This window comes from Danio rerio, chromosome 20 (assembly GCF_049306965.1).
Source record: "Danio rerio strain Tuebingen ecotype United States chromosome 20, GRCz12tu, whole genome shotgun sequence".
NCBI classification, from domain to species: domain Eukaryota; kingdom Metazoa; phylum Chordata; class Actinopteri; order Cypriniformes; family Danionidae; genus Danio; species Danio rerio.
In genome coordinates, this window is record NC_133195.1 from 5,902,733 (window position 1) to 5,917,325 (window position 14,593).

Sequence of the window (14,593 nt, forward strand, 5' to 3'; positions counted from 1 at the left end):
TATATATATATATATATATATATATATATATATATATATATATATATATATATATATATATATATATATATATATATATATATACATACATACATACATACATACATACATACATACATATATATATATATATATATATATATATATATATATATATATATATATATATATATATATATATATATATATATATATATATATATATATATATATATATTTCCCAAGTTATGTTTAACAGAGCAAGGAAATTTTCACAATATGTCTGATAATTTTCTTCTGGAGAAAGTCTTAATTGTTTTGTTTCGAATAGAATAAAAGCAGTTATTATTTTTTTAAACACCATTTTAAGGACAAAATTATTAGCCCCTTTAAGCAATTTTTTTTTTTCCGACTGTCTACAGAACAAACCATAGTTATACAATAACTTGGCTAATTACCCTAACCTGCCTAGTTACCCTAATTAACCTAGTTAAGCCTTTAAATGTCCCTTGAAGCTGTATAGAAGTGTCTAAAAAAATATCTAGTCAAATATTATTTACTGTCATCATGGCAAGGATAAATAAATCAGTTATTAGAAATGTGTTATTAAAACTATTATGTTTAGAAATATGTAATCTTCTCTCCGCTAAACAGAAATTGGGGGAAAAAATAAACAGGGGGGCTAATAATTCTGACTTCAAGTGTATATATATGTTAATATATATGTTAATATATATATATATATATATATATATATATATATATATATATATATATATATATATATATATATATATATATATATATATATATATATATATATATATACATTTTTAACCTTATAAGGAGTTGAGCCCCCCTAAAATGAAAATCCAAAAATCCCTAGTATTCAGCATTTACTATCTAATGTGAAATAATTAATTAACCAATAGAATAGAATAGAATAGAATAGAATAGAATAGAATAGAATAGAATAGAATAGAATAGAATAGAATAACATGATAGTAGAAGCGTAATTGGCCTTGTCCATCCAAACCGACTGATTCACTTGACCTGTACATTACAAAAACATAAAACATCTTGATCTTTAAAAGTAGCATCCACTCTTGTGGTCATCTTTTAGAGAGCCTCTTACTTGATCAACGGAGTTTGCTTGAGTGTGTACTCTGGCCGAGTGTTCTTTTGTGAAGTGCTCTTGAATGGATTTGGGACATGAACATGTTTGAGCTCTGTTTGTGTTTCTGCTTGTCAGATACATCCACTATGTGTTCAACCTGGGAAACGGGCCGAGTCTTCTGAAAGGAAACAGCGACAGTCCTCTTAACGACAACCAGTGGCACAATGTTGTGATTACTCGAGACGCAAGTAACACCCACACACTAAAAGTGGACGCTAAGTCTGTCAGCCAAGTTGTCAACGGAGCAAAAAATCTGGACCTGAAAGGTCAGCCACACCAATTTGTGTGACCCTTTATAGTAGCATTTTAGTAAGTAAGCTTATGTTCACGAGACAATTTGAAAATTGAGCAGAGCATCTTTTATATTTAAAAAAAAGAAAAGCAAAACTATTTTCTAATATAATAAGACAATTAAAGAGTTCCGATGCAAACTCCTCTAAGTGCCATCTAAATGGAGATATATCCAGCTGCAGGCCCGCAGAACCACACACGTTTTAGGCACACACAATCTAGGACACAAGACTTAGGCAAACCATATATGGTAACTAACTAATTCTTTAGCATTATCGCCACCTATTGAACTTCACAAGTATGGTTTAAGTCATTATTAGTATTATTATTATATCGTAACGATCATTTTAACATCTCTGCAGTTTCTGATCTCAAATTATGTAAAAACTGGTTAAAGACACTTATGACTTTATTCATGTGTCCACATAAACAAAGAAAACATAACAGACTGTCTAATAGTAGGATTAAGTGTAATAAACTAATTCAGGATCCTAATCTAATCATACTTGGTTAAAATAACTTTGTTGTAAAATATAAAAAGCAAACAATAATGTGCCACATTAAAATAAATTAGCATACTATATATAAATATAGATAGATGGATAGATAGATAGATAGATAGATAGATAGATAGATAGATAGATAGATAGATAGATAGATAGATAGATAGATAGATAGATAGATAGATAGATAGATAGATAGATAGATAGATAGATAGATAGATAGATAGATAGAAAAATAGATAGACAGATAGACAGATAGACAGATAGATAGATAGATAGATAGATAAATAGATAGATAGATAGATAGATAGATAGATAGATAGATAGATAGATAGATAGATAGATAGATGGATGGATGGATGGATGGATGGATGGATGGATGGATGGATGGATGGATGGATGGATGGATGGATGGATGGATGGATGGATGGATGGATGGAAGGATGGATGGATGGATGGATGGATGGATGGATGGATGGATGGATAGATAGATAGATAGATAGATAGATAGATAGATAGATAGATAGATAGATAGATAGATAGATAGATAGATAGATAGATAGATAGATAGATAGATAGATATAAACTTATCTTATTATCTGATTTTTACTAAACTGTAACACATATATATATTTACTTATTATTTTTTATTGATTATTAATAATTAATTTGTTCCTATTGCTAAATTTTGGTTTATAAACAATGTATTGCTTATTATAAATTACTACATAATGTGGGAAATCATTAATTAAAAGATTATTAGAAAGTTAAGCAAATAAACACTATAAAATCGCTCGATTAAAATATTAATATAGTGTTATAGATTTGTTACATGCAAAAAAAATTTATTACATATAATCGATTATATTATATATAATATATATTAACTTATTTCCTTTATTATAAATGAATCCATTATATAAATTAAACCTGTCCAATTTAGATCGTTCAGCAAGGCCAGCAAATGAGTATCTGCCCTATTATTGTCAGATAATAATGACCGATCAGCTATAATGACTGATAAAAACTGTTCAGTCTATTATATTGAATGGCGATCGGAAACAACGCCCCCCATTCACCCGTCTCGATCGCAATATTTGTGAAATAAAACACTATTGTTTATTGTGTACAATATTTATTAACCACATATCTCAAAATATATCGATGACGATGTTCAAAAAGACGTTAATAACATTAACATCCGTCGTAACCATATATGGTTTGCCTAGATTGTGTGTGCCAGATTGTGTGTGCCTAAAACGTGTGTGGTTCTGCGGGCCTGCAGCTGGATATTATTGTCTGAATGAGCATTTTTCTCAGAACCCTTTGTTTATGTTGAGTTATTTCACTTTTAAGACCATGAAGAGGACTTATTCTTTGCCATAAAAGTTATATTACTAAAACCTTCACACTGCAGACTGATAAAAATGCTTAATTTAGAATAAATTTACAGATGGCATTTAGAGGTTTTGCATCTGAACTCAGTTCTATTTATGTTTTCCTTGTCTTGAAGGTGATCTATTTGTGGCTGGTTTGGGCCCCAACATGTACCAGAACCTGCCCAAGCTGGTGGTGTCTCGTGAAGGATTTCAAGGCTGCTTAGCTTCCATGGATCTAAATGGCCGTCTGCCTGACCTCATCAATGACGCTCTGTTCCGCAGTGGGCAGATTGAGCGTGGCTGTGAAGGTATACATCGTTCACTAAGCCACAAACTTGCTGCCTACCAATAATTGACAGATTACAGAACATTTACATTCAAATAAACTCCGCATTTGTAATTATCTCTTTATATTTTAGTTATGTTTTTTGCAATAGAAAACATTTTACCATGAACAACTTTTGGTTTGCCTATATGTTGAGATCCTCCATAACCACTAGATGGCGCTACGACCAAAGGCTTGCCTTTTGACAGTTACTCCTTATAAAAAAGACTTGATAAAGCTTTGAATGAGGTATATTGTTTGAGAGTATAATACACTTTATATTACATCATAATTAGCTTTAAAAATATATTAGTTAATTTTTTTATCTCATTGTGCTTTACACTCATTTTTAACACTATCCTGGCTGACCTTCTCTCCTCTAACCAACCTCTCTATTATCTTTTTTGGAAATACCCTGCTAACAAAGTTGGTTTCACCAAAGCTGACCTCCAAGGTAGAGGGTTTGGCCGTTTCACCTCATACACATACACCTGGCTGAAAGTTGCACTGAGCTATAATCGGAATGTTGGACTCATCTATAGTAATCTATCTCTATCCATCCATCTATCCATCCATCTATCTATCTATCTATCTATCTATCTATCTATCTATCTATCTATCTATCTATCTATCTATCTATCTATCTGTCTGTCTGTCTGTCTGTCTGTCTGTCTGTCTGTCTGTCTGTCTGTCTGTCTGTCTGTCTGTCTGTCTGTCTGTCCGTCCGTCCGTCCGTCCGTCCGTCCGTCCGTCCGTCCGTCCGTCCGTCCGTCCGTCCGTCCATCCATCCATCCATCTATCATCTATCTATCTATCTATCTATCTATCTATCTATCTATCTATCTATCTATCTATGAATCTATCTATCTATCATCTATCTGTCTATCTGTCTGTCTGTCTGTCTGTCTGTCTGTCTATCTATCTGTCTGTCTGTCTGTCTGTCTGTCTGTCTATCTATCTATCTATTAACTGTTTTAATCTATCTATCTATCTATCTATCTATCTATCTATCTATCTATCTATCTATCTATCTATCTATCTATCTATCTATCTATCTATCTATCTATCTATCTATCTATCTATCTATCCATCCATCCATCCATCCATCCATCCATCCATCCATCCATCCATCCATCCATCCATCCATCCATCCATCCATCCATCCATCCATCCATCCATCCATCCATCCATCCATCCATCTATCTATCTATCTATCTATCTATCTATCTATCTATCTATCTATCTATCTATCTATCTATCTATTAACTGTTTTAATCTATCTATCTATCTATCTATCTATCTATCTATCTATCTATCTATCTATCTATCTATCTATCTATCTATCTATCTATCTATCTATCTATCTATCTATCTATCTATCTATCTATCTATCTATCATCTATCTATCTATCTATCTATCTATCTATCTATCTATCTATCTATCTATCTATCTATCAACTGTTTTAATCTATCTATCTATCTATCTATCTATCTATCTATCTATCTATCTATCTATCTATCTATCTATCTATCTATCTATCTATCTATCTATCTATCTATCTATCTATCTATCTATCTATCTATCTATCTATCCATCCATCCATCCATCCATCCATCCATCCATCCATCCATCCATCCATCCATCCATCCATCCATCCATCCATCCATCCATCCATCCACCCACCCACCCACCCACCCACCCACCCATCCATCCATCCATCCATCCATCCATCCATCCATCCATCTATCTATCTATCTATCTATCTATCTATCTATCTATCTATCTATCTATCTATCTATCTATCTAAATGTTTTTCTTAATCTATTCCAGAAATGCCCAATTCATTCACTGATGAGGGCTAAAAATAAACTGCATTCAAATAATGTCCAGCTTAAAAATTGCCACTGTAGACTCAACAAAGATTGATACATTGTGTCCGTACATTGTGTGTAAAAAAAGTGTCCACCTGTTCTACAACAAATAGCCACAATTCTCTCCTGCAAGCATTTTAATGGATGTTTTGTTCATTACTCATTTATATTGTGTTGAGAGCACCCAAGAGTGGTTCAGTTGGGGAATCATTAGAGATGGAAACCAGCAAGAGAAAAGAAAGAATTTTTTAATTGCTTCCCAGACTAAAAAAAAAAGCACTTTCAGCCAGCAGAGACTTTTATACATCCTTATTTAGGGCTTTGCCCATGTTTTGAATGCACGTCTTTCTGTTTGGCTTCTTTTGTTGGCTATTTGAATTGACGTGTCACGATGGTTGTAATTAGTGTAAATAAAGTGTAAACAGACCTGTTTGTAGTTCTGTTTCAGTGATTGTCTATAAATCTGAAATGAAGTGTGGAATGTGAACACATTTTGCAGTGATCTGTGCATAGATTCATTTTTTGTCTTTACTTTTCCTTCTAGCGGTTTTCTATGGCTGCTTTATGTCTTGATTTGATTGGATGTGTCTGATAAAAAAAAGATTCATAATAGAAAAAAATTATTAGTATTTTGTCCTGTTTTCCAGTGAATGAACAACAAACAAACAAACAAAAAAGTTTGCTTTGGTACTATTTTCTAAGCTTTAAATTTTCACAATCTAACAACAAACCATTTAATAGCTAATAACACTCAAAACACAGCCAGCATGTCATTCAGAACTTCTCATTGTGCATGGATTTGGATTGTAATTATCTTTCACCACACAACCTTAAACTTAGACAGATAGACAGACAGACAGATAGACAGACAGATAGATAGATAGATAGATAGATAGATAGATAGATAGATAGATAGATAGATAGATAGATAGATAGATAGATAGATAGATAGATAGATAGATAGATAGATAGATAGATAGATAGATAGATAGATAGATAGATAGATAAGCAGACAGGTAGGCTGATAGATAGACAGACAGACATACAGACAGACAGACAGACAGACAGACAGACAGACAGACAGACAGACATATATAGATGGATGGATGGATGGATGGATGGATGGATGGATGGATGGATGGATAGATAGATAGATAGATAGATAGATAGACAGACAGACAGACAGACAGACAGACAGACAGACAGACAGACAGACAGACATATATAGATGGATGGATGGATGGAAGGATAGATAGATAGATAGATAGATAGATAGATAGATAGATAGATAGATAGATAGATAGATAGATGGATGGATGGATGGATGGATGGATGGATGGATGGATGGATGGATGGATGGATGGATGGATGGATGGATGGATGGCTGGCTGGCTGGCTGGCTGGCTGGCTGGCTGGCTGGCTGGATGGATGGATGGATGGATGGATGGATGGATGGATGGATGGATGGATGGATGGATGGATGGATGGATGGATGGATGGATGGATGGATGGATGGACAGACAGACAGACAGACAGACAGACATATATAGATGGATGGATGGATGGAAAGATAGATAGATAGATAGATAGATAGATAGATAGATAGATAGATAGATAGATAGATAGATAGATAGATAGATAGATAGATAAATAGATAGATAGATAGATAGATAGATAGATAGATAGATAGATAGATAGATAGATAGATAGATAGATAGATAGATAGATAGATAGATATGCAGGCAGGTAGGCCGATTAGATAGATAGATAGATAGATAGATAGATAGATAGATAGATAGATGGATGGATGGATGGATGGATGGATGGATGGATGGATGGATGGATGGATGGATGGATGGATGGATGGATGGATGGATGGATGGATGGATGGATGGATGGATGGATGGATGGCTGGCTGGCTGGCTGGCTGGGTGGGTGGCTGGCTGGCTGGCTGGCTGGCTGGCTGGCTGGCTGGCTGGCTGGCTGGCTGGCTGGCTGGCTGGCTGGATGGATGGATGGATGGATGGCTGGCTGGCTGGCTGGCTGGCTGGCTGGCTGGCTGGCTGGCTGGCTGGCTGGCTGGCTGGATGGATGGATGGATGGATGGATGGATGGATGGATGGATGGATGGATGGATGGATGGATGGATGGATGGATGGATGGATGGATGGATGGACAGACAGACAGACAGACAGACAGACAGACATATATAGATGGATGGATGGATGGAAAGATAGATAGATAGATAGATAGATAGATAGATAGATAGATAGATAGATAGATAGATAGATAGATAGATAGATAGATAGATAGATAGATAGATAGATAGATAGATAGATAGATAGATAGATAGATATGCAGGCAGGTAGGCCGATTAGATAGATAGATAGATAGATAGATAGATAGATAGATAGATAGATAGATAGATGGATGGATGGATGGATGGATGGATGGATGGATGGATGGATGGATGGATGGATGGATGGATGGATGGATGGATGGATGGATGGATGGATGGCTGGCTGGCTGGCTGGGTGGGTGGGTGGCTGGCTGGCTGGCTGGCTGGCTGGCTGGCTGGCTGGCTGGATGGCTGGATGGATGGATGGATGGATGGATGGATGGATGGATGGATAGATAGATAGATAGATAGATAGATAGATAGATAGATAGATAGATAGATAGATAGATAGATAGATAGATAGATAGATAGATAGATAGATACATTTGCACAACAGGTCATGCATTTCTCAAAATAATTAGTAGTTTGCACATCCTAGTAGCAGTTTCTCATTCCTTTCAACAAATTGCAAATGACAAGCAACTTTATCTGATTTTACTGGAGAAACAAGATCAGAATACTAATTAAAGAATCTTTTTTTTTTTTTTTTTGCTTGTCTGATTGTTTGTCCACAACATTAGTGTTGTTTGATATTCAGGATGAATGCACTGCCATGAATATGCTTATACGGCTTTGATAATGACCAGTGAATGGCCTTGCATGCATGCGTGTCTTGTTGTTCTTCTTGCGACAGAGATGTCTGTTCATATCTGTCATTGCTGTTGACCTATGCATTTCCTCTGTCCTCCATTTCAGGGCCTAGCACTACATGCCAGGAGGATTCCTGTGCCAACATGGGCGTTTGCATCCAGCAGTGGGAGAACTTCACCTGCGACTGCTCCATGACCTCTTACTCTGGCACCCAGTGCAATGACCGTGAGTAACCCAAATAGACTTCTTTCTGCTGATTGTAACATCACACAAGTTGTGGTTGGAGATTGTTGTTTAACTAACTGGATTGGGAGTGCTTTGAACAAGATTATTGGCGTTGGATGTTATGACACTTTAGTTTAACAATGTGATTGTCTTTCTTTAATAGCCTATGGTTGAAAGGATGCACAGTTGAAACCAGAAGTTTACATACACTGTATAAAAAGGCACATAACCATTTCAAAAACAGTCAGATGGTAATGAGACTAAACTTTTTCTCTTTTAGGTAAGTTAGGACTATCACATTTGTTTCTGTTATGCTTAATAGCAGAATAATGAGAGAGATATTGTTTGAGAAATTGGTGTAACTTTTCTTGAAAGTCAAGTGTACATACAAAAAGATTATTATACCTCTGAAAAAGCTCAGGGGATGGTGTCAAGGTTTTGGAAGTTTCTGATTGGCTAATTGACAACATTTGAGTTAATTGGAGGCACAACTGTAGAATAGTATTTAAGGAAAACCTCAAACACACTGCTTCCTTGTGTAACAACATGGGAAAATCAACAAGCCAGAATCAACAAAAAAAGCCAGTCAACAATTAGCTAAATTACACTGGGAAAAATAATATTTATTGGAGACATGTCCTGTGGTCTGATGGAACTATTATTAAACTGTTTGGCCATAATGACCAGTGATACACTTTAAGGACAAAGGGGAAGGCTTACAAGCCTAGGAACACCATCCGAACTGTGAAGTATGGGGGACGACAGCATCATGTTGTGGGGCTGTTTTGCTGCAGGAGAGACTGGTCCACTTCACAGCATAGATGGCATCATGAAGAAAGAACGTTGTGTAGAAATACTGAAGCAACATCTCCAGACATCAGCCAGGAAATTAAAACTTGTCCACAAATGGGTCTTCCAAACAGACCATGACCCTAAGCATACTGCCAAATTAGTTAAAATGTGCTTTAAGGACAAAAGAGTGACTGTTTTGGAGTGGCCATCACAAAGCCCTGAACTCAATCCTATAGAAAATTTGTTGGCAGAGTTGAAAAAGCTTGTGTGAGCAAGACAGCCTATAAATCTGCCTCAGTTACACCAATTCTGTGTGGAGGAATGGGCCAAAATTCCTTCAAACTATTGTGGGAAGCTTGTGGAAGGATACCCAAAACTTTTAACCAAAGTTATACAGTTTAAAAGCAAAGCTAAAAAATACCAAGGAAATGTATGTGAACTTTTGACTGTCTAAAAATTCTCATTATACTGGCATTATTCTGGCATTTAGAAAATGTAAATCATTTAGGTATTCCTAACGGACCTAAAATAGTAAACGTTTAGTATGATTTAACATTAGACATTTAAAAAACGGTTATGTTTATTATTTTAGAGTGTATGTAAACTTCTGGTTTCAACTGAAAATGCTCCTGGTCCATTGAATGAATACTGGTCTAAAGTCTTATTCTGTTCCAAACTTAGTTAGCATATTGCTGTGTGAAATTGTTTTAGTGCTTCACTCCCAATTTAACAGAAATTTTTTTTTCAAAAACTACACAAAACAGCTTGTTTTGACGACAGTCCTCTTCCTGTGGATATTGTGAGATTGCAGAGACCCTCAATTACAGGAGACAAAATAAAAAAGGCAGTGAGGTGTTGTTGAGTTTCACCAGAAAAAAACAAGGAATAATGGCTGGTTTAATTGTGTTTTGCTATGTCTAACGCTTGCTATATGCTGGATACTGTGCAAATGTGGGACAGGGCAGAAGCTACGCACCCCTCTTGTGCTTTCACATGGGCAGCATTGGATCATGTTTTGTATATTACAAATACAGAAAGGCGTCCTTACAGTATGTTGATACACTGTATTTAATAGGAAATTTGGCAATACACATAGTATGATTGTGGTCTTGTATATATATATCAGATGTGCTCCAACATTGGGCACATTCAAATTAAAACACATCTCTTTAGCTGTGCCTTTACTGAATGAGCACTGTGCCACGTCCGACAGGTCCCACTATTATGTCTTTCTTTTCTTTTTTATTCTTTTATAACCTGTTTTAACACATTTTAATCTGTTTTTAATCATTTCTATTGTTTTTGCTTTTATTTTCTTATACTTGTCTTTTTTTTATTTTCATTTATGTAAAGCACTTTGAATTGCCACTGTGTCTTTGCTGAAAAATGTTTGAAACCCCTGCACTATACCCTAAATGTGAACAGCCTTCATGAAAATATGAATATACACATTTATGTATTTATCTATTTATTTATTTGGGATGGGGGGTCATTTTAGAAAAAGTCACCAAATCTCAAGATTTAAAAAAAACAGGGGTATTTAGGGGTATTTTTCTGCTGTTAATATGATGCATAGGTCGTTTTTACCTGTAACCCAACAGGAGGGTTAAACAACACTTGAAAAAAAAAAAAAAAAAAAATATATATATATATATATATATATAAAAGAAATAAATGACAATATATATATATATATATATATATATATATATATATATATATATATATGTATATATATATATATATATATATATATATATATATATATATATATATATATATATTTTTTTTTTTTTTTTTATATATTTATTTATTTATATATATATATATATATATATATATATATATATATATATATATATATATATATATATATATATATATATATATATATATATATATATATATTACTTGTCATTTATTTCTAATGCTAGCCAGGTTCTTATACTTTTGACATGTCTTTTTTTTACCATATACAGTATGTATATGTGTTTTCTTCAAGCACTTTTTTATAGCTCATTATGCTCAGAGTTGTTTCTTGATTTAGCACACAGTTGCAACACACAGTCAGAAGATAATAGAAGAGAAGTTCTCTCATTTGAACGAGCATCATTAGTACATTTTAATGAATGTGGATCAGAGAGTGTGATTGGCCAATAAAATATTTTTCCGAGGAAAAAGGAAGGAATGCTGATACATGAACAAGTTGAAAACCTGTTTTTGGTGAGTAAAGTGTGGTCCATCTGTCCAATCAACAGATATTGACATCTGACAACAGACATTGACATCAACAGACATCTGTCCATCTGTCCAGTGAGCAGTTGTAATTAGGTGCGGTAAATATCCAGATGTCAAATTAGCCCAGCAACCTCTGAAACGTGGCAAAGCATACACAGAAATCAAATTGTTCCCTCTCTCGTTCTCTCCTTTTTATCCCGCTCCCTTTTTCTGTCTGCATTAATGAAGAATAAGCTGGCGTCTATTTCTTTAATGATGTCTCCCATGTTTAACCTCCGGCAGTTGTGCGCCATTTCATCACTCTGACAATTCTAATCATAGAGGCAAATTCAATTTCACCCCACAAATGGGCTCTTGAGCTTGTGAGGCCATTCTGTGTAGGGTCACGGCAGTTACAGTGAATGTCACAGCTTTGTAGGCTGCTAATTTAGGAGACTTGATCATTTATGATTGAAAAGTTTGTGTTCTTGGAACAATATAAATAATCTAAATATACTTTTACTTTGCCAGGTGCATTAGTGTACATCTGCATGTGTAAAGCTGTAATTAAGCTTGACTGATTCTTTCCTAATTATCCATCCTTAATGATGCACAGGCAAGTACTTTTGTTCTGGAACAATGCATGAATATTAATTGAAATTCTCCACTTTCCCAAAAATTATAGTTTTAAAAAGTGTTGCTGTTTTCTCACTAAAATAAACAGTGCCTCAAATTAATGCATAAATATATACACTCGCCGGCCACTTTATTAGGTACACCTGTCCCACTCTTTAATGCAAATGTCTAATCAGTCAATAACATGGCAGCAGCTCAATGCATTTAGGCATGTAGGCATGGTCAAGACGATCTGCTGCGGTTCAAACCGAGCATCAGAATGAGAACGAATGGTGATTTAAGTGACTTTGAACGTGGCATGGTTGTTAGTTCCAGATGAGCTGGTCTGAGTATTTCAGAAGCTGCTGATCTACTGGCATTTTCACGCACAACCATCTCAAGGGTTTACTGAGAATGGTTCGAAAAATAGAAATAGCCAATGAGCTATACTCGAATGGCCTCCACAATCAACAGATCTCAATCCAATAGAGCACATTTGGGAGGAGGTGGAATGGGAGATTCACATCATGGATGTGCAGCCAACATATCTCCAGCAACTGCGTGATGTTATCATATCAATATAGACCAAAATCTTGGGAGTATTTTCAGTACCGTGTTGAATCTAAGGATTAAGGCAGTTCTGAAGGAAAAAGGGGGTCCAACCAGGTACTTGTAAGGTGTACCTAATAAAGTGGCCGTTGTGTGTTCATCCAAACAAACATACATGAACGTATAAATAAAGTCAGTGGCAAATGTTTGTGTCATAAATATTGCATATTTATTCATATAGAAAATTTGTATAGCATGCCTGATTGGCTTGCTGTTTCATACGCATGCATGCCGTTCCTCTAGATGGCAGCAGTGAGCCTATCTATCCAATGCTGGCATGCAGCACAAACCCAAACTGGAACACAATCCCCAGAGCATGAAATCAGTTCTGCTTGTATTTTCATCACTGGCTTCATCTTTTGCCAAAAACAGACACATGCAGAGACACATGCATGCATCGCACATCAAGCGCTCTTCCTCTCTCTTCCAGCATAAACAGTCCAAATTGCAAGTGTGCATGATGCCTTTTCTCTCTATGTCATCCAGAAACACAATGGCACACCAAACGACTGGCACGCTCCTGAATGAAACGAAACCGAGTGATGCTCGTGGCCAGAGAAAGCGCACCCCTGCGTGAGAGTGATTCTAATTAGAAAGTGTAGTTGCTCCGGAGTGCATGTGGGAGAAAAAGAGTACAAGGAGCAGTCTTTAATAACTCAAATCTGACTCAACAGACAGACTGCCTCAATTAATCAGGCAGACAGACAGGCAGAGATTGAGAGAGGACGAAAACGAGAGCATTGTGCATGTGGTTAAAAATGGTGGACTCAGTCAGTAACCTAGATTTCAGCTGCAGGTTGTACCAGCGTGCTTATTTGAGCCAGAATCTTCTCTGCAGTTTTTTTCCTCTTCTTCTTATTGTACATGTTCATAAATTCTTCTATTGTGAAGGTGGATAGAATAGAAGGCGAATACGACAGCATATTCATCACGTAAGCAGTGCAACACAATAAAACGCTTCATCCTCCAGGGCACCATCTTCAGCCAGCTCGACAACTATGAAGAGCATGGTATTCCTGTGACAATTTGTAAGAAAAATAATGTGTTAGTGATACTGCGTGTGATTATAATGATTGTAAATTTGCTTACAGTGGCTTTGAGTCATTGGTTTGTTCTACAGCAAACTCCTGCCCTTTCTAGCTACATCATTACTGTGGTTTTTAATACTGAACATCCCAAGGACGTCTGAGCTAGACTCAATCCAAACTCTGACTGAGGCAATTATTCAACTTGCATAACTGAATTAGCACATTCTATACATTATTGCCCTCTAGCAAAGGTCGAGCCTTATTGTTTATCAGTGGCGCTTCACGCACACACACACACACACACACACACACACAATCAGAAACAAAGGGAGAGTGTTGGGTTGTAATCATGTTAGCAGCCCAAATGTGCTTGATCAGTTTTGCTCTCTCGTTGGTTGTAGCTCATCAGTACATCTGACCCCACATGGGCTGTTCCTCTATTCCAAGAACACAGAGAATGGACTTGCATTCTCGTGTAGACCGTTCTTGCCAGGTTACCTCAGAAGAACGAACTTGGGAGACCGCGAGAACACATCCTCTAAGAAATTAGATTCTGTGTTCTTCATTCATTCATTCATTTTCTTGTCGGCTT

The 14,593-nt window shown here is 35.8% G+C and overlaps 1 protein-coding gene across 51 annotated transcripts in view; it reads left to right on the plus strand.

Annotated features, from left to right (window-relative positions):
• Nucleotides 1-14,593, plus strand: part of nrxn3b (neurexin 3b) — a 420,076-nt gene that overhangs the window by 185,280 nt on the left and 220,203 nt on the right. For 27 of the 51 annotated variants that reach the window (XM_073933143.1, XM_073933144.1, XM_073933109.1 and 24 more), the window contains 4 exons: nt 1,232-1,422; nt 3,464-3,637; nt 4,082-4,108; nt 8,621-8,740. In XM_073933143.1, coding sequence (XP_073789244.1) covers nt 1,232-1,422; nt 3,464-3,637; nt 4,082-4,108; nt 8,621-8,740 — 512 coding nt within the window. 51 annotated transcript variants of the gene reach the window in all.